The sequence below is a fragment of the Siphateles boraxobius genome, unplaced genomic scaffold (genome assembly GCF_051911475.1).
Source record: "Siphateles boraxobius isolate OS27281-9 unplaced genomic scaffold, OSU_SipBor_1 46, whole genome shotgun sequence".
NCBI lineage: Eukaryota > Metazoa > Chordata > Actinopteri > Cypriniformes > Leuciscidae > Siphateles > Siphateles boraxobius.
This window is the reverse complement of record NW_027509097.1, coordinates 126,123-146,728: the sequence shown is the minus strand read 5'-3', so window position 1 is coordinate 146,728 and position 20,606 is coordinate 126,123. Positions and strand designations below refer to the sequence as shown.

General features: G+C 40.6%; 1 protein-coding gene and 1 long non-coding RNA gene across 2 annotated transcripts in view; both read right to left on the bottom strand.

Annotated features, from left to right (window-relative positions):
* Positions 1–811: 811 nt before the first annotated feature.
* Positions 812–20,606, bottom strand: part of LOC143709682 (uncharacterized) — a 66,296-nt gene continuing 46,501 nt past the window's right edge. Inside the window, exons 5-6 of the mRNA XM_077200283.1 lie at positions 8,265–8,300; positions 812–2,610 (exon numbers count right to left, since the gene is read on the bottom strand). Coding sequence (XP_077056398.1) covers positions 2,390–2,610; positions 8,265–8,300 — 257 coding nt within the window. The 3' untranslated portion in view covers positions 812–2,389. The remainder of the gene's footprint in view (positions 2,611–8,264; positions 8,301–20,606) is intronic.
* On the bottom strand, positions 8,571–15,751 carry LOC143709689 (uncharacterized). Its single transcript, XR_013194382.1, has 3 exons — positions 15,505–15,751; positions 9,497–9,576; positions 8,571–8,688 (listed from the first exon to the last, which is right to left on the bottom strand). It is a non-coding gene; the product is annotated as an uncharacterized LOC143709689 (long non-coding RNA).

Here is a 20,606-nt window from a genome sequence, read left to right as displayed (position 1 = left end):
ATGCTGCCCCAGGATCCCAGGTGCTTGGTGCAGTGTGACAACAGGCTGACACTCAGGCATTTGAAAGTCTGGCGCTTTGGGTATTCTCGTTCCCATGGCGTCGATGGACGCATCGTTGAGTTCCCTTCGTAAGGGAACGTCTCAGGTTACTATTGTAACCATAGTTCCCTGAGAACAGGGAACGAGACGATGCGTCACCCTGCCATACTTCCTGCATCCCTGTGATCGGCTTGCTTCGGCAATTTTCGAAGCTAATGCCGGTTTGCACCGGATGTGCTTTTATCATATCCTGGTCATGACGTCACCCGCCCGTGACGCTCATTCTTTCCATTGGACTAGTTGACATAGATGCTTCAGACGCAGTCACGCTGGGGGCGTTCCCATGGCGTCGATGGACGCATCGTCTCGTTCCCTGTTCTCAGGGAACTATGGTTACAATAGTAACCTGAGACGTTTTTACAAGGAGGGGCAGAGCAGTGTAGAATAAAGGTAAAATATATGAAAAATAATGCAATTATTAAAAAACTAAGCATGAACATGATACAGTGCACCCCACAAACACAACCAAGCCTTTGAAAAAATGTGTTTTACCACCCCTTTAAGTTACAATTTTATTTCCATTCAGAAGCGGGGGGGGGGGGGGGGGGGGGTAGAAGAGCAAAACCAAACACCGTTTGGGATTTGTTGCATTTCCTCTTATGTTCACACACACACACACACACACACACACACACACACACACACACACACACTGATCAAAGAGATCAATAATATGCTATTATTTCACAGAAAAACTCCTCTGGAATTCAGCTTTGCTGTAGTTTGAATCAGAATCAGAATCAACTTTATTGTCACTAGTCACAAGTACCAGCGAAATTGGCCATCAACCTGTCCATACAAACATACAATATGACAATGGGGTAGACAGGACAGAAAGACAGGGAATTGAGGGAAAAAAAAATACAGCATGACATGAGGAGAGGTGAGGAGAAAAAAAGGCAACCCCCACACTATGCTCCTGTGAGGAGTACAGTGTAGGAACAGGAAAAAAAACACCTCGACGACATTAGCACATAATCAGTACACTCTACAACATGAACAAGACTTGCAACAGGGGTGGGGAGTGGGGGATGGAGGTGGCCCAGCCCAGGCAAGCAGCCATCCGGTCCTGCAGCCATTCTCTGCGCTGGTCACAGACCCGCCTGTCAGGCTGGGGGTACGAAGCTGCGAAGACGTGGGATGGGGTTTGGGGTGGATGCGTATCTGTGTATATGTAAGTTCATGTTTGTGTAGGCCTGGAGAGAGTCACTAAGCCAGCACCATAATCTAGATGCCTCAGTCCGCAGGATTGTCATAGCGATAAACAGCAAGTTGCCATGGAGACAACCTTGATCATGTCCCAGACAGAGTCAACAATCACCAGGTGTCTGTGGAGTCGGGAAAGGAATGCAAGAGGGGCTCACTGCAGTGCTCTTCCAGGGGAGTTGTTGTTCCAACTCAATTCAATTTACACAGGCTATTCTCCTGGTCCATTTTAGTCTCTGAAACGATCCATTTGCCTTTACAAAGCTGTGAGCTTCTCCATGATGTTATCCATATTGTGGTTCAAAGACACAGTCTGAGTGCTGACAGCTCTGCCCACCGCTTCAATCATGACGGGCAGCCTTGTGGGGCTTTGGACAGCTATCACTGTCTTCTTAATTCCTCAATAAACCAGGGCAATGCCTACTCCAATCAGCAGAAGACCTGTTATCATGGTACTGAATAGGTAGATATCGTCAATGTCCTCCACGGAAAGAGCCGCCAGACACACGATCCGCCACCTCTCCCACGCGTCCATGTAGCCATGTAGCCAGCTGCGAACGTTCCGGCAGGGCAGTCAGGTTCCCCCGAACCCAAGCTTCTCGTCGAGAAGATGGTGTCAATTGCGTTGAGAGACAAGTTGATCAAATCCATAATTTCTTAGCTTGGAGAGCAGTGCAGCGAAAGTCTCTCAGAGTACAAGACAGTAGACTAGATGTGACGAGAGAAGCAAAGCAGGGGAGGTAAGGGAGAGGGAGAGGAGAGGGAGAGAAAATGCGAAAATGCCTTCGTTGAGAGCAAGAGAATAATCAGTAAATCCCATTATTTACATAAACCCCTCCTCCGAGAATACTAAATAAGCGGGGCGAGGCCATTTTATATTGCTGTTTTGGAGATGAGTTGTTGCTATGCCATCGAAACGCTGCTGTTATTTTCATCCGGATTGCAGGTCCACTTTGTTCAGCCTTCCTAGGGACGAGGGAGTTAGGGATCAATGGTTAAAATTGATTTTTAACTCGGTCCCTCATAATTATGACCCAAATCTCGCTCTCTGTGCTGAACATGTTACGGACGAAAGCTTCCACAATCATGGAGAGTTCAATGCAGGATTCACACATCGGCTTATCCTCCTCTGGAATTCAGCTTTGCTGTAGTTTGGTTTCTTTTTGTAAATGATTGTTATGATGATGATGATGATGAAACAGCCCGTAACTGCAGCGATGACAGTGTTCCTAGATCGAAAACCATTGTCTGTTTCAGGACTCTTCGTTGTTACAGAACCCACCACTGCCATTGCTGCATTTGGATCTAAAAATTTAAAAGAATTGTTTAAATCATAAACTCACCTTCAGCCAATCAAACATTAGTCAGATTCTCCACACAAACTTCACAAAACATTTCTGCTGTTGAGAATCTGATCAAACTGATTTTCTTGACACAGAGACCAAAACAAAAATATCTCTAAAATCACTCTGACTGAAATATTTAGATAGATGCATCGGTTTGGAGACCGTGATGTAACTAACTCTAGGAAAGTGTAAATAAGATAATAATTTCAGAGCTTTATTTTATTAATTTTCTCTGTTAATATTATGAGTCTTTTATTTTGGCGCATCCTAGTGGAATGTTAATTTCGCATCTAAAAAGATGAGACTAGTTAGTAAGACGCACCCACGGAAGTAAGGAGGAAAAATCACATTTCGCTCTGAAATTGTATAAAGCTCTTAAAGGATAATTTAAGCACCTAGCTGGAACGGGAACAAGGTATTGTGTGTTTAACTTGTTTAATGTTTAGATAAGTGCAGTAATATGTAGGTAATATGTAACTTACTAACATAAGTTTTTTAGTATTGTTATTATACTTATTATACTACATTATTATACTGTCTAGGCTATAGTACAGCAATAAGGCAAACAACGGATAACTGGCTTCTAGGACTGAACATTTAATACTCAACGGCTCAGCAAGGAGAGCAACAAAATAAACTCTGGTTGCATTTTACACTCATGCCTGCATACATCCACATCGACTATTTCTAATTAAGGACACATATACATTTTTTGGACTTTGCATCTGTCTTATTTGTTAACTGTGTTTATTGAAGCTTTCACATTTACATTTCTTGCACTTTGGTTTAAGTACCTTGATAACTTTGTTTATTGCGTTATTTACATTGACATTTACAGTCATTTGAGTGTCTATGTAAATGCATATGTGCTAGCTATTTTTAACTGATGTTCTGATATTTTATGTTTATGCTGTTCATAACAAGGGCTTGATAATATCTGCTAAGGGGTCTTCTGCCATTAGAGTTTAAAAATTTTAGGTGATAATGTCAGAGTCAGGTAATGAAAAGGAGGCGGAGGAGCAGATGGCTGGTTATCAGCATGAAGATTTACAGTGAAGTCTATGAAGCCTAATGGTAGACTCATTAGAGAGACCGTGTCTGAAGGAAACAAATGAAGCTAAACAACAAAGTATAACTGATCTCCAAGGCAAGCTTAATAAGGATGATAATACTCTTGAAGGTCCTATACGCTCTGAACGCACACGCAATCCTACAGAGAAGATGCGTGCGCTTCAATATGAAGAGGCCAAGAAAAAGGAGAAAAGGCTGTATGCCATGTACGAGCAGTGGAAGCTCCACACACGCAAGGCAAGAGATCAGCTAAAGACTTATATGTCAGAAAGTCAGCTCTGGCCTCTCATTGAAGAGCTTAAGAAAGATAAAGAAGACATAATGAGCATTTATTATGAAATTCGAAATCTCACAACACCCTCAAACAACATAAGAAGAAAAGTTGACACGTGTGAATCGGTGACCACAGAAATCACCAACATTGCCTACAACAGAACTATAGATGATGAAAGCGAGTTTAATGAGCAGCAAGAAAGACACCGTCTTCATGAACTGCTTCGCCATGACTATGCAAAGTCTTCTTTGATAGGTCACAGCCAGTCCGTCCAATACTCCATAACTACAGCCATGAGAGCAAAACGTGCGGAAGCAGCAGCTGAACTGGCAGTAAAGGAAGCAAATTATCAGATGCTACTAGAGGAAGAAAGGCAAAAGGAATCGAGAGACAAATCGAGGTGCTGCTGCAACGTCACTCAGAGTAGCAGGTGAAGGCTAATCCAACACATCCATGGTAATACCAGTCTGGGTTTCATCTAAAAATGATCCAACTACTGAGAAACATGTCTATGTGTTAATCGACACTCAGAGTGATACTACGTTTATTGATCAAGAAGTGAGTGATGGTCTTAATACTGACAAGTATCCAGTGAAACTGAAGTTGATGACTATGAGTGGTAAGGATACAGTTCTCACAAGCGAAAGTGTTCCTGGCCTTCGTGTTATAGGATATAGTTCTCCTATACAAGTCGATCTTCGGGTCGCCTATACAAAGGACTGCATACCCGTTAACCGCTCTCACATTCCCACTTGTGAGACGGCTAAAGATTGGAGTCATCTTGCAGAAATAGTGGATAAAATCCAACCACTGAAGGACTGTGTAGTAGGCCTTTTGATCAGCTACAACTGCTCAAGAGCTATGGCACCAAGGCAAGTCCTTTTAGGAGGAGATGAGGAACCCTACGCTGTAAGGACGGATTTAGGATGGAGTATTGTAGGGCACTCATTACAAACCCACGATGCGTTGAGCACGCGTCATCTGTGTCACAGAATTACAGTTAAGGAGCTACCTCTGGTAACTCCTATCAACTTCATCCGCATTTTAGAGTCTGAATTCAAAGATGGCAGTGATGACAGCAAAATTGTGTCACAAGACGACATCACATTCCTCAACATACTGGATAAGGGAATAAGGAAAAATATACATGGCCATTATGAAATGCCTCTGCCCTTTAAAACCAGACCCAGCTTGCCTGACAACAAAGGCTCAGCTATGACACGTCTCCTTCACCTTAAAAGGAAATTGCAACGTGATGAAAGGTATAAGGAACATAATAAGGAGGTCATCGGAAAGGGAGATGCTGAGCAGGTCAAGGAAGGTGGGAGTGAAGGTGAGAGATGGTACATTCCCCGTCATGGTGTGCATCATGCAAAGAAGCCGGATAAACTTTGTGTGGTGTTCGATTGCTCAGCCAGATACAAAGGAACAAGCTTGAATGATCACCTCCTCTCTGGACCTGACATGTTGAACAACTTAAGTGGAGTTCTTATCCGTTTCCGACAGCGCCCTGTTGCATTGATGTGCGACATTTAGAAGATGTTCCATCAGTTTCATGTGGACGAAGCTGATCGCAACTACCTACGCTTTCTTTGGTGGAAGCAAGGAGACTTGAACTCGCCGCGCAGCGAGTTTCGCATGAAAGTGCATCTGTTCGGTGCAGCTTCCTCCCCGGGATGTGCAAACTATGGGATGAAACATCTAGCTAAGGAGAATCGCGACATCTACACTCAAGGCTCGAAATTTGTTATGACGGACTTTTAAGTAGACGATGGGCGCGTAAGTGTTTAAAACAATGAAGATGCTATTCAGCTTGCCAGGGAAGCTCGTGAACTCTGCGCCATGGGTGGTCTCCGACTACATAAGTTTGTGTCTAACGACAGAGAGGTACTAGAGAGTATACCACACTTCAAAAGAGCAATCAACGTTAAAGATATGGACCTCACTTTGATGATTTGCCACTTGAGAGAGCTCTTGGGATTCAATGGGATGTGGATTCTGACCGCTTCAGGCTTAACGTCAGCCTCAAGGAGCAGCCTGCAACACGATGCTGCATTTTATCTACAGTGGCTTCTCTGTACCATCCTCTTGGGTTTGTGGCGCCAGTCGTCCTCAAACGAAGATCATTCTTCAGCAGATGTGCAGACGGAGCACTGGCTGGGATGATCCTCTCACTGACGAGCATTGCCCAAAATGGGAAAAATGGAGAAGTGATCTGGCCCACTTAGATAATTTCACGATATCCCGTACCTACTCAACTGCTGGATTTGGAAGTGTCTCAAAGACAGAGCTGCATCACTTCTCTGATGCCAGTATGAAGGGTTACGGTCAGTGTTCATACCTGCGACTCCAAAACGAAGAGGGAGATATTCATTGTGCCTTAGTTGTAGGAAAATCACTCCAATCCATCACTCCAGTCTCTCCAACCAAGGTCACAACCATCCCAAGATTGGAATTGATGGCAGCAGTCATTTCAGTGAAAATAAGCAACATGCTCAAGGAGGAATTGGGACGTATTAATGCAGAGGAGTTCTGGACCGACTCTAAAGTGGTCTTAGGCTATATAAGAAACGAAGCACGATGATTCCACACGTTTGTGGCTAACCGCGTTCAGAAGATTCAGCAGAGCACAGCCCCACAACAGTGGCGATACGTCCCAACAAATGAGAATCCTTGAGCTTTTGTCATCTACCTGGCTCACTGGGCCCAAGTTCTTATGGAACAAGGAAATAAAGCTGGCTACAGATGAGGTACCAGAGTTAACAGTCGGAGATCCAAAAGTCAGGAGTGCTCTAGCGCTCAGTACAAAAACCACTGAACGTGTGAGCCTCGTTGATCGCTTGTCCAAGTTCTCATCTTGGTCGCTAGCTACGCGAGCAGTTGGACGCATCCTCAGGCGCTGAGCAAGAACAGATCAAACGGTCTCACCACTTTAACACAACGAGCAGAGGCAGAACATTGCATAATCAAAGATCTGCAGAGAAGATGTGTATGGCAAGAAAAGGTGGAGACATGTTCAATACCTTGCAGAACAGTTTTGGAGTCGCTGGCGAAAGGAATACCTTGCCAACATTGCTCTCAGACAGCACTGGCATACTCCAAGGAGAAATTTCAGTGTTTCAGAAAGCGCTATTGACGAAGATGGACTTGTATGGAGAGTTCTGGAGAAATCCAGCTTGGTGACAGTAAGCTTGGCAAGAAAGGAAAGCATCTTCAGAAGGTGTCCGAAGTTGAGCGCCCAGTCCAGAAGCTTGTCCTGCTGCTGGAGACTAGCTAAATCTGCTCCCTCCACTCCATAGTGCATAATATTACATAGTTATAGTTAAGTTTCCAACTTAAGTTCCCAACTTTGACATAAGTTGTCTTAGTTCCTATACAGGCTCAGGGAAGGCAATTTTCAGTTAAAATAATTTGTGTCTAATGCAGACTTTGTACCGTTCATTTATTCACTCATGATTGGTGGGAGTGTAACTAACTATAGGAAAGTGTAAATAAGATAATAATTTCAGAGCTTTATTTGATTAATTTTCTCTGTTAATATTATAAGTCTTTTATTTTGGCGCATCCTAGTGGAATGTTAATTTCGCATCTAAAAAGATGAGACTAGTTAGTAAGACGCACCCACGGAAGTAAGGAGGAAAAATCACATTTCGCTCTGAAATTGTATAAAGCTCTAAAAGGATAATTTAAGCACCTAGCTGGCACGGGAACAAGGTATTGTGTGTTTAACTTGTTTAATGTTTATGTGCAGTAATATGTAGGTTAATCCATTCAACTGTGAAGAAGTGTTAGACTGTATTATTATCTCTCGTGTCATGTGAAGTCAAGCTAACGTAAGTTTTTTTAGCATTGTTAATACTACACGGGTAACATCACTAAAGGGTCTTTATAAATGACTGTTTGTACGGTTAATTCGGCCTTCAGGTGATGTTTATGTTTGTAAGAGCTAATTTTATGTTATTTATCTGTCTCGTAGCTCTTACGTTGTTTCAAGAAGAAAAGTTGTAATGAAAGGAAAGTAGATTTGTGTTAAACCAAGGCGGACGGCTGAACATAAATAAAAGCTTCTGGAAACATAACGCTTCAACATTGTCTGGCTGGGGGTTTGCTACACATGATCATACATCAGTTTCCTTTTTAGACCTTAAACTTTAAAATAATTTATTCACAGGTGACTTTTAAAATTTATAAATATTCTGACAAGAGACTAAAGAGCAGTTTTCTGAGTTTCAAAAGTAACTCCATAATCAATGTAATATATTTCTTACCAGGAGCTTCAGTGACAGTTTCAGGTTTACTGCTCTCTGTTAACAGATTTTAAACCACGGTTAGTATTGAAATTAAAAGTACAGTTGCAAACATTTATTAAATTATAAAAAACAGTATTACATACGGTACCTGTTATGTTCACAGTGAATGCAGTTAGTTTCCATCCACAGTTTACTTGCACAAAGAATCTGAATTGTCCCGTCATTACTGTAGTTGAACCGAATCTTTATGTGAAGCTGTTTCTCTGTTCACAGTCCTGAGTAAGGTTTTTTTTACAGATTGTTGAGTCACTATTGTTCTTAGTGTAATAAAACTTATACAATTTAATGCAGTATTCAGACTTCTTCAGAGAGACGCTGCAGGTGAAAGTTACTTCTTTCCACACAGTTCCAGTCACATCAGCACAGCTTACACTGATGTCACCTGAAAAATAACCGAATAATAATAAAGATCTGCGTTTTTTTTTTACATCTCAGTAAACTTTTAACATATCAGACTTTATGTGTCTGTGTCCATGTGGATATAATGCACATACAGTGACTCTTTCTCTTGAAAACCTATTCATAAATAAAACCACTGCATCATGTGTTTTTGTACATTATAGTTTGAACAGGATTTAATATCTGGTAATCGGAGGGTCACATATTTTATTATTTAAAATTAATTATAGCTTAGATATATTCAATAGTAATATATTGTGGCGAGGGACGGCCGAGGGACGTGAGAGAACGGCGCGAGGACGGTTGTGCGATTGCTAATGAGCAACACCTGTGAAGCACACCGGTCTCGCATCTCTCACGGAGGAGCGGAAGCATAAAGGAGGAGCGACGACGTTGATGATCGAGAGAGGAACAGGCCTGTGTTTTAGTGGTGTTTGGTTTTTGTATGTGTATGTTATTTAAGCCAGCAGTCATCCGCGAGGGGCTGCTGGCATTTATATTTATTTTCGGTAGCCAGCAGTCGTCCGCGAGGGGCTGCTGGCGGTATTTTGGTTTGTTTATTTTATTTTAAATAAAGTTTATTTGATTGTTCGCCGGTTCCCGCCGCCTTCTTCCCTGAACATTGCTACATATATACACTACAGTCTCTGCATGCAACATTCTGACTGTTTCTTTCAATCATGTGCATCAGATAGAGTCAGTTGAGGAACACAAGATTTGACCTTTTTTTATTATTAATGTCTTAGATAACGCCCTCCTCAAAATTTCTAGGGGAAAGTTTATTCTCTTACCATCAGCTTGACAGACAGCAGTAAAAGTCCAAACCAGAACGAACAGTTGCACTGCATTTACAGCATTCATGGTTTTGATTCTGCAAATAAGGGAGTGCTAGAGATTAGTAGAGATGATTTACTATAAGCTCAGCAGAGATGTCAGAATTTAATTAAATACTTTTGCGAGGTTTCACACAACATAATGAATCATGCATTAATATGGAGGGGTTGAAGAGACTCACGGGTGTAAAATACAACCACAAAACCACAATGATTTACTACAATAAAGCACAGAGCACACAACGAAACGCATCCATTCAAGATTACACTCACCTAAAGGATTATTAGGAACACCATGCTAATACTGTGTTTGACCCCCTTTCGCCTTCAGAACTGCCTTTATTTTACGTGGCATTGATTCAACAAGGGGCTGAAAGCAGTCTTTAGAAATGTTGGCCCATATTGATAGGATAGCATCTTGCAGTTGATGGAGATTTGTGGGATGCACATCCAAGACACGAAGCTCCCATTCCACCACATCCCAAAGATGCTCTATTGGGTTGAGACCTGGTGACTGTGGGGGCCATTTTAGCAAAGTGAACTCATTGTCATGTTCAAGAAACCAATTTGAAAAAAAATAAAAAATATATATATACATTAATGTATGTATATGTATATGTATATGTATATGTATATATATATATATATATATATAGCTGCGAGCAGCGATGACGGGCCCAAGCCGGTGGCTTTAGGTAACTAAAGGCACCGGGGTTGCGGTGCCGCCGGCTTTGGCCCTTTCATCGCTGCTCGCAGCTATATATATATATATATATATATATATATATATATATATATATATATATATATATATATACTACACATATATATACATTAATATATATATATATATGTACATACATAAATATTTTTTTTAAGGGACAAGACAGAATATTACTTGCCTGATCTGATTAGAACAGTAATGTGTGTGTGTGTGTGTGTGTGTGTGTGTGTGTGTGTGTGTGTGTGTGTGTGTGTGTGTGTGTGTGTGTGTGTGTGTGTGTGTGTGTGTGTGTGTGTGTGTGTGTTTAATAAAATAATTTAGTCACTACAATTAAAGGGGACCTATTATGCAAAATTCACTTTTGCATGGTGTTTGGACATAAATGTGTGATGACAGTGTGTGTACACAACCACCCTGCAGTGATAAAAATCCACCCACTCCTTTTTTTTTAATCCCCATAAATCATAAGCAGTGTCTCCCAACGACCTGTTTTCAGAATGCGGCTTTAGTGACGGCACTAAAGCCACAAGCCCGCCCACGTGTGTTGACAGACACAGGCTTGTTCGACTTGAACCGCCGCTGCACAGACCGATCGGTTGATGACATCAAAGTACCGCGAGAGCGATTAGAGAGCAGACGGCTCCTTATGCTTTTGAATCGCTCTCGCGGTACTTTGATGTCATCAACCTATCGGTCTATGCAACGCTGGTTCAAGTCGAACAAGCCTACTGCCGTTCTAACATAGAACCGCCCTGATCGAGTTCACAGCGAGTTGAGAGTTGTACACATCCGCCATTGCTGCACCGACGAGAATGTCTCCCAAGCGTTGTCGGTGTTGTGTAGCTGGATGTATTAATCCAAATAGCTCTATTTATTTACTGGAGCGATAGGCCTAACGTGGCAGTGATGGCAGTGATGAAAGTGAGAGCGCACACAATTATTACAGTTCATAGGAGTTGTTTTACGGATATACAGTTTACCAGTTTATTAAGCACCCCCTGAAAAGGTATAATATTTGTTTACTGTTAGTTGTAACGAAAAGGTAATAATGAAAGGGAGGGGGAGGGAGTTTATGGATAATACTTTAATGCGGACTTCTTATACAGTGTTTATTCAGCTCTTACAGTGGTTTTCTAGAGTGAAATTGACGCTTCATCTTTTGTGTGATGTACGATAAACTTCATTGAACTCATCAGTACATTTTTACAACATTCGGACGCGGCCCGCAACAACAGGCTTGTACTAATAGTGGATAAAAGAAAGATGGAAAAACAAGTTATAACCGTAATTAAACTAGACTATACCTGTTCAATCTCCATACAGCATATATTATCTGGCTCTGTGGGCATTACTGTCCGACTCCGGGTCGAAATGAACACCACTGTTGCCAACTATTTTCAAAGGAAAGTAGCTAACGCCTTCCCTAAAAGTCGCTAAATGACGTCATACGCTAATTAGCATATCAATGACGCTATCGCGTCGTACTTGCGTTCTGCCTGCCTAATGTGTTTTCTCTCTAAATTTAAGCTCACATTCTGTATTTTAATATAATATAATATAATACAGCTGAATGTCCAATAAAGCTGTTCTCATTACCTATATTATTTTTGTCAGACAATAGAACAAGTAGCTATGATATAGTGAATGACTAAAATTTTTTATATGTGTAAAATTATCTGAATTGAGAGAGTTCGGGAACTGGGTGAAAGTTCTGTGATAGTGAGTATTACAAGTAATAAGCACAAGAAAATTAAAATGGTCAAACAAAACTCTTTAAAAATAAAACAAAAGAGAAGCAAGTGACAAGTCCGTGGGGAAAAAAAAAACTGGCGCGCGCTCAACACATGAATGTGCTGCTCCTCGTCTCAGCCATTCACTGCAGTAATGAAAGCGTAGCGTAAGTTCCGCCAGGAAGACTCAATTGTTACGTCATGTATTACCTTCTCATCTATCCAATCGCGTTCTAATACGTGAAGTATAAAAGATCCTTACTTACACTCGTCTGAGTTCGCAGATGCTGACGCTTTCACTTTCCACCATCCTCCCCACCTCCACCAAGACGGTCTTCGCTCCATCCTTTCCACCACCACCAGGTCGGTCCCTTCCAAAACCCCAAGGGGGGGGGTCGGCTGCGCCCCTGCCTTCATCTTCAGGCAGGAAATGCAGAATCAGTACCCTCGGATCGCGAGTTTTGGACGGGGCCTACGCCAAAGAACTTTATTGCTTGCTGGGCTGTTAATAAAATGCATAATTGTACAGTATCTTCTCTCCCGAGTCTTTCTGGTAGAACAAAGTAGACGCAGTTAGAAAGAGTGACGGCAGGGAGAGAGCAAGACCTCACGCTCGCAGAACAGTACTGGCAACATCTGGAGGTTACTGAGGTTTGTCTAAAAAGTCGCTAGATTTGTCGCTAGTCGCTTTTTTAAAAAAATGCCGCTAAAGGGGTCTGAAAAGTATAAGTATACTAAAAATAGCGACAAAGGCGGTAAGTTGGCAACACAGATGAACACGGCTACTGAAAGTTTATGTTTTGATATTATCATTCGTGAGATGATAGATTGTCCTGACACACTTCCTGCGAGCTCGTGAGGCTCCGCCCTCTGGGCCGGCAGCAGCTGCTCATTTGCATTTAAAGGGATACACACTAAAACGGTGCGTTTTTCTGAGCGTCAAAAAGTGACAATTTAAAAATGCTGTAAAAAAATCTCTGTTGGGTATTTTGAGCTAAAACTTCACATACACACTCTGGGGACATCAGAGACTTATTTTACATCTTGTGAAAAGGGGAATAATAGGTCCCCTTTAAAACCTGAACGTGTTTGCTTACTAAATGGTGAGCTGAACTAAGTTGCAGGCAGCAAAGATCAGCAACTGGAGTCAAATTTCATTAATCACGAGAGTGAAGAGCTGACTGAAAAGATGATGACGGAATATTTTGTGTAAAAGCGCCTATTTAAGCTTAATCTGTCATTGTACTCTTTTGTTGTGTTTTCCGTCAAAAATAATAGGCTATTGAACTCACAGTTCAAGCAATCGTCCCGATATTGCGCTAATTTTAAAGTGACACTAAAAAGTATGCGGCTGCACTGGCATTCATAACGACGTCCATGGCGAGGAGCGAGAAGAACAAAGCGGACGTTTTTTTCATTTCTACTTCCATAGGAATTAATTCAAGCGCACTGCGAGCGCCACCATTATCAAAGTCCGTGCATAAATCTGTACTTTACTTTCACTTTTATATTAGCGATTTAAAAGCCCTCGCTGGTGTTACACGTCGATTAACCGGTGGGAAAATATCCTCACAGCCACATACCTAATATATTTATATATAAATACAATAGGCATACCTGATAAAAAAGATTTATGTACTATGTTGATATCATTTTGGACACAAGAGGGCAGTATAGCCCCATGTATGATTTTTTGTTTAACCAAATGCACTAAATAGCCTGTTTTATACTTTTTCATACTTCTTGAATTGAAAAAAATAAAATGAGTTTAGTTCTAATATTTGTTTAATTTTATATAAAAATAAATGGTGTATAATTAAATTTTTAGAAGATATGAGACGTTTCATAACAAAACCGTTTAAAGGGATACTCCACCAGTTTTTCTTATTAAACTATGTTATTCCCTTAACTAAGACGAGTTGATACATACCTCTCTCGTCTCAGTGCGTGCACTATATCGCTCTGTATTGCCGCAAAACTAGGTTAGCACTTAGCTTAACCCATGCACTAAATATGGGCCAAGCAGAGAAGCGACCAAACACTTCCACGTTTTCCCTATGTAAACACAGTTACTCGAGTAGTGTAACTTGACCTGGGCTGGTGACACAAAATAAACCGTTGCGCTTTTCTAAGCGTTTAAAATTGATGACTATATTGTATGGCGGAATACCATAACAAGTGCTTTTGAGCACTTCGACTTGGCGCAATAATATCTTCACTTGTGAAAAGTCCTCTTACCGGCTCCCGCTTCCTCTCCCTCTGACATTTCCGTCAATACAACGAGAGGAAGCGGGAGCCGGTAAGAGGACTTTTCACAAGTGAAGATATTATTGCGCCAAGTCGAAGTGCTCAAAAGCACTTCCGCCATACAATATAGTCATCAATTTTAAACGCTTAGAAAAGCGCAACGGTTTATTTTGTGTCACCAGCCCAGGTCAAGTTACACTACTCGAGTAACTGTGTTTACATAGGGAAAACGTGGAAGTGTTTGGTCGCTTCTCTGCTTGGCCCATATTTAATGCATGGGCTAAGCTAAGTGCTAACATAGTTTTGCGGCAATTCAGAGCGATATAGTGCACGCACTGAGACGAGAGAAGTATGTATCAAATCGTCTTAGTTAAGGGAATAACATAGTTTAATAAGAAAAACTGGTGGAGTATCCCTTTAAGATATTCAATATCCGTTCACAATTTAGCATCTTAAATGTATTTTCATCATGTTGAAAAAGTTTGGTGTGAATAAAACAAACCACTTAGGAGGAGTAGCTAAAAACTCAAGAGTCTGAAATATAAAAAAAAATCCACATTCAGACCAAAATAGCTGATTTCCTGTTGGGCTGGCTTAAAACTTAGAGCACGCCCACAGGACTGCAGCATACTGGATGTTTTTCCACTTTCACACCATTCTTTGTAAATCCCTAGAAATGGTTGTATGTGAAAATCCCAGTAACTGAGCAGATTGTGAAATACTCAGACAGGCCCGTCTGGCACCAACAACAATGCCACGCTCAAAACTGCTTAAATCACCTTTCTTTCCCATTCTGACATTCAGTTTGGAGTTCAGGAGATTGTCTTGACCAGGACCACACCCCTAAATGCATTGAAGCAACTGCCATGTGATTGGTTGATTAGATAATTGCATTAATGAGAAATTGAAGAGGTGTTCCTAATAATCCTTTAGGTGAGTGTATATTGCTGCTGAATCTACAGAGCCACGACAGAAATTGAACTTGATGATATAATGTTATATTGCATTGTCTCCACTGGCTGAACACAAACACAAATAGAATCAACACTGCAACATTAATCAGACAAAATGATCACAAACACGCAGAAAAACTGTTTTCTATAGGCTAAAAGACTATTAAAAAGATTTAAAAGACATATTGACAAATCTGCAAAATGTGTAAATCACATAATACCATGCATGTGTTGAAGATTTTCCTGTGGCTGGTTATGAATTAGTACATATAAATAATATTATTTCTCTGTTGAGAGAGAGTTATTGCTCACCTCTGGTCTGTATGTCTTCAGCGTGTGAGTTCATTCACTCTGACTCTCTCTACAGCGCACTCCAGCTTTATAAAGGATAGTAAACTTTCCCTTTTAAAATGACTCAGTTGGTCTCAGAACACATAGACAGTCTTGGTGTATTTTTAAATCTCACAAATCTCCCTTCATGACGTAAGGCGTGGAGATTTGTCGCGCTGGATCTGGCTTTAGGGTTTTTCCCTTTGCCTGCAGAGACGACATTGTCTGTGACAAGGGCGTTGCTAGACATTAGAGATATCCAGCTGCAGACCTGCAGCACCACCAGTTTCAGAACCGCAGCACCAGAACCGAAAGTGAGGGAGGGGTGGAATTATTGACAATAGAGGGAATGCATTAACGTCACTTTCCCGCCGGAACACGCCCCCTCAGCCGGACTGAGTGGCAGAAGAGCAGATGCGTGACTGGATTTAATAGGGGAAATGCAAGTAAAACAAACGATTATCAGTTTAAACTAAAGATTAGACTCAATATAGTGTTCCTTACAACTTTACTCCCCTCATGTCGTCCCAAACCCGTAAGACTTTCGTTTATCTTCAGAACACTGTGGTGATATGTGAACACTGTGGTGATATGTAAACACAGGAGATTGTGATGGACTGTTTACTGCAGGGTTACAGCGGCGGTGCGATAGACAAGAGACTGTCACAGAGACGACAGTGCGTTTGTTGAATACAAACTAAGAGTTGTAACACCTGGTTGTCTGCTCGATGTATCATGACAGAACACAAATGAAGATCTTTTTGATGAATTCTGAGATTTTTGTGCCTCCATTGAGAGCTATGCAACTACCACTTTGCCGCTTCAAAAAGTTCTTAAAGATATTGCAAAACTAATATAATATATATATATATATATATATATATATATATATATATATATATATCCATATATGCATAAACATATGCCTATACTTTGTATATATAGGCTATATATATATATATATATATATATATATATATATATAATATTATACATATACATACAGTAGCCTACATAAATACACACACACATTTTATAAAATATTACAGAACTCATGGTTTGGTACGTACCTTGGTTTTGGGGTCACGGTTCGAACCGTTCGATACGAGTTCAGTAAAACAGGAAAAAGCAACAAATCCCCAATGCTAGGTTTCTTTTCATTTATTTTTTATCAGACAGTAGTGCAAATTACAGTACAAGCTCCTTTAGTGTATTAAGCACAATAAGCAGTAAACAGAATGCACTCTTGCAAAATAGTATTTGGTCACAATCAGCTACAAAACTGAAAAGCATCTGTTGTGTTATAAAAGTACAACATGAATAGAAAAATGGAAAATAAAACTTTTTTCAGAGATTACTTTTCTTTGCGCGTGAGAGTTAACATGCGCTGACAAGGACGGAAGCACAAAGTTCAATATTACACTTTTTGGAGAAATCACGGAAAGATGAGCGAGAAGGAGAAAAAGTGGCATCTACATCTGAGCCTGCTTCACTTTTCCACGAGGAGACAGCGAGTGAAGCGGCACCTGACACTTCTCATTTCCAGACACGCGTATTTCATCACTGGACAGTAGCGAGACTTAAAGGTGCATTGTGTAATATTTCTGAGGATCTATTGACAGAAATGCAATATAAGATCCATAACCAGTTTTCAGTGGTGTATAAAGACCTTGCATAATGAACTGTTATGTTTTTATTACCTTAGAATGAGACATTTATATCTCCATAACCGCGGGCGCCCCCTTCTATGGAGGTCGACATATTGTGTGGTCATGTTTCAAGCGTAGCCAACAGCGAACACACAGCGCTACAGAGCCTGAACTCACTACCTTGCAAAAGAAGTTTTCAGTGGTGTATAAAGACCTTACTTAATGAACCGTTATATTTGTATTACCTTAGAATGAGCAGTTTCTATCTACACACACCGCGGGTTCCCTTACATTGAAATGCGCTGACATGTTTCTACAGTGGCCCTAAACGGACAAACGCATTTCGTTACTATGTTGCTCTTCGTGCAAGGAAGCAAGCTTACTTCAGCGAATAAAACACTGACATAATGATGAACAAGTAACAATAATATTCCCAATAACATAGTTTTACTGAATAATTAAGTAAACATTATTTCTTAATTTATCCTTGTAAAGAAACCTCATTGCTGAACTGCTACTCTCTGCTGTCTCAGACGATGACATATTTTCCTGTCGGGCATCGTAACTTTTGTTGGTTGCAATTCGTAACCTCACCACTAGATGCCGCTAAAAATCACACACTGCACCTTTAAGACACAAAACAACACAATGCCAAATGATTTTGTCTCATTATAACAGCAGAAACAACTTAAAATAGACAAATGTAAATTGCATTTGAAGTTTGCCATATGGGACAGGGCCCTTGTTTTGGATTGGTGCATATATTGTCTCTTCTTCTTCTGCTCTTTTCCTGTTGTAGAGGTTAGCAAACAGTGTTGCCCCCTTCTGGACTGGAGTGTAGATCGCCAGTGAATGACTGTATTCATTATCTGACTGTATGCACCGAACTGTTACGTCTGTACCGTGAAGGTTAGGGACGAATACATGTACTGATCATACACACTGATCAAAGAGATCAATAATATACCATTATTTCACAGAAATCAGTATAAAACAGAAACAGAGTTTTAAAACCTACAACCAGAGTAAGACAGATCAGTTGTTAGATAAAACAGATAGTAATGTATGAACAACAGATATATTTTATGGAGTTCCTATGAAGCTTTTGTCTTCATATTTAAAGTCAAACAAAACTCAATACTTTCATTCTGCTGAGTCAGTGATATTAAATCTCATTTTCTGGATTTTGCTCTTGGAAATTGCTGTTGTTACCATCATGTTTATGGCCCAGAAATATCCTCCTCTGGAATCCACAAGGTTTGCTGTAGTTTGGTTTCTTTTTGCAAATGATTATCACTATGATGATGATGATGAAGATGAAGATGAAACAGCCCGTAACTGCAGCGATGACAGTGTACCTAGAACAAAAATCATTGTGTGTTCCAGGACTCTCCTCTGATCCAGATCCCGCCACTGTTGTTAATATTAATATCTGTGGTTTTAGATCTGAAAAGGTGCAATTAAAATAATTGTTTAAATAATAAACTCAACTTCAGCCTACCAAGCATTAGAACATCCCTAAATCTAAACATCTCTAAAATCATGCGGATTGAAATATCTAGAGATGCATCTGTTGGGAGACCATGATCATACATATGTTTCCTTCTTAGACCTTCTAAGCGAAATCTCCAGTGTTAAATTAACACTCCTCAGTGTACATATGTGTCCAATACAGGGTGTTAAAAGTAACACTGAAGCAGTGTTGAAGTTAATGAGATAATTAAGTGATTAATTAGATGATAATTGACAGTTGATGATAATAAGCAGAATCATTGAAACAAGACAGAAAAAAAGATAAACACAAGAACGTCCAGCCACAGCCTTAAATCAACTGAAGATAAAAGATATTAAAGGGGTCATGAACTGCATTGTTTTATTCTTTCATAGTGTTTCCTGAAGTGCACTTATAATGTTAGTATGATTTTTACTTAAAAAATTGTCATAACCTGATTCCAGCCCTCTGATTTGAAGGGGTGTGTCTGTGTTAGACTTCCGCCCACTGCTGTGATTGGCTAACAGCTTTGTATATGAAATAGCTAGTATTACATGTGGAACTCTCTCGAAAACTTTTAGCACGTTTTTACTATTACTGCTCTCAAAGTTAACTACTCCTGAAAAGTGAAAATTAAAACAATGCACTTAGATCTATGGCAGTGGTTCTCAACTCCAGTCCTCAGGACCCACTGCTCTGCACATTTTTTATGTCTCCTTATTTAACACACCTGATTTAGATCACCAGCTCGTTAGGAGAGACTCCTTGATCTGAACTGAGTGTGTCAGATAAGAGAGACATACAAAATGTGCGGTGGGTCCCGAGGACTGGAGTTGAGAACCACTGATCTATGGCATTATATTTAGATAGTTGCATGAAAGGTTGAAGTGATGAGCCGATCACAGACATAGGCTATGCAGCGATCTCGTCATTGCAACTCGATTGCTGCGCACTAATGAATACTTTCATCACAACTAACAGTGCAAACACAATGTAAATAAAAGATTCGTTGATTATAAGGGGAGTTTTGGCACGAGTCCAGAACTCATTCAGTGATAAACACGCGCTATTTGATTGACAGCTCCAGCATGCACTGTTTTGATTGACAGCTACAGCTATTGTAAACAGAGCGTTCTTTGATCGCTTTCTATATATTGTGGAAAATAAACAACCACATTCCCAGCATTAGGATCCTTTGGAAGGTAATGTTATTTTTAGTCCAGTGAGTGACCCTGCTCTTCTCTTTTCCTCATCTCACTAACACCAGTGGGCGGAGCCAAAGCTGATCTTCTTTTGAAGAGGCGGTCCTTCACCACCTTATTACGTCATAAAAAGGCACATTCCAGGACGAGTCGTTCGCTGGGCCTGGTAACAATAAAAGCTGATTTTGGACAAAGGATGTTTTCAGTTCTGAAACTTTCAGGATATTCTTATAATATGATGACCTCTTACATGCCAAATCCTCAAGGAAAATTTGATTTCTCTGTTCATGACCCCTTTAAATCTCTTAAGATCTCAGCAGAGGAGGATTAAACAACTCCACAAATCAAGCGTAGCGTCAGTTCTGGCAGGTCACGTTAGTCAAGCTCGCATCAGCTGATTCACGTCTACCTATAGGAATACGATGCCTATTGTCGTGTTTCTCAGGAGCTGATTACCCTCCTCCATCCCCAGCTCCACCTGTCTACAATCAGGATTTGGCATTCTGATTCCCCTCGAATCAGAATAAACACTCGAATTATGTTGTACTTTAAAATCTTGAATTAATTATATCTGTAATACATTCATGTTGGTTCTGTTCTGTTTACTCTATGGCGGGTTATTGCTGCTCTTATACATGTTAGACTGCATGAATGCGCAGGGAGTTCTCGCCCAGAACAGAACCATACTCACAATCCTAACTGTATGCTAACTGTCAATCATATTTGACGATAGTGGTCCTG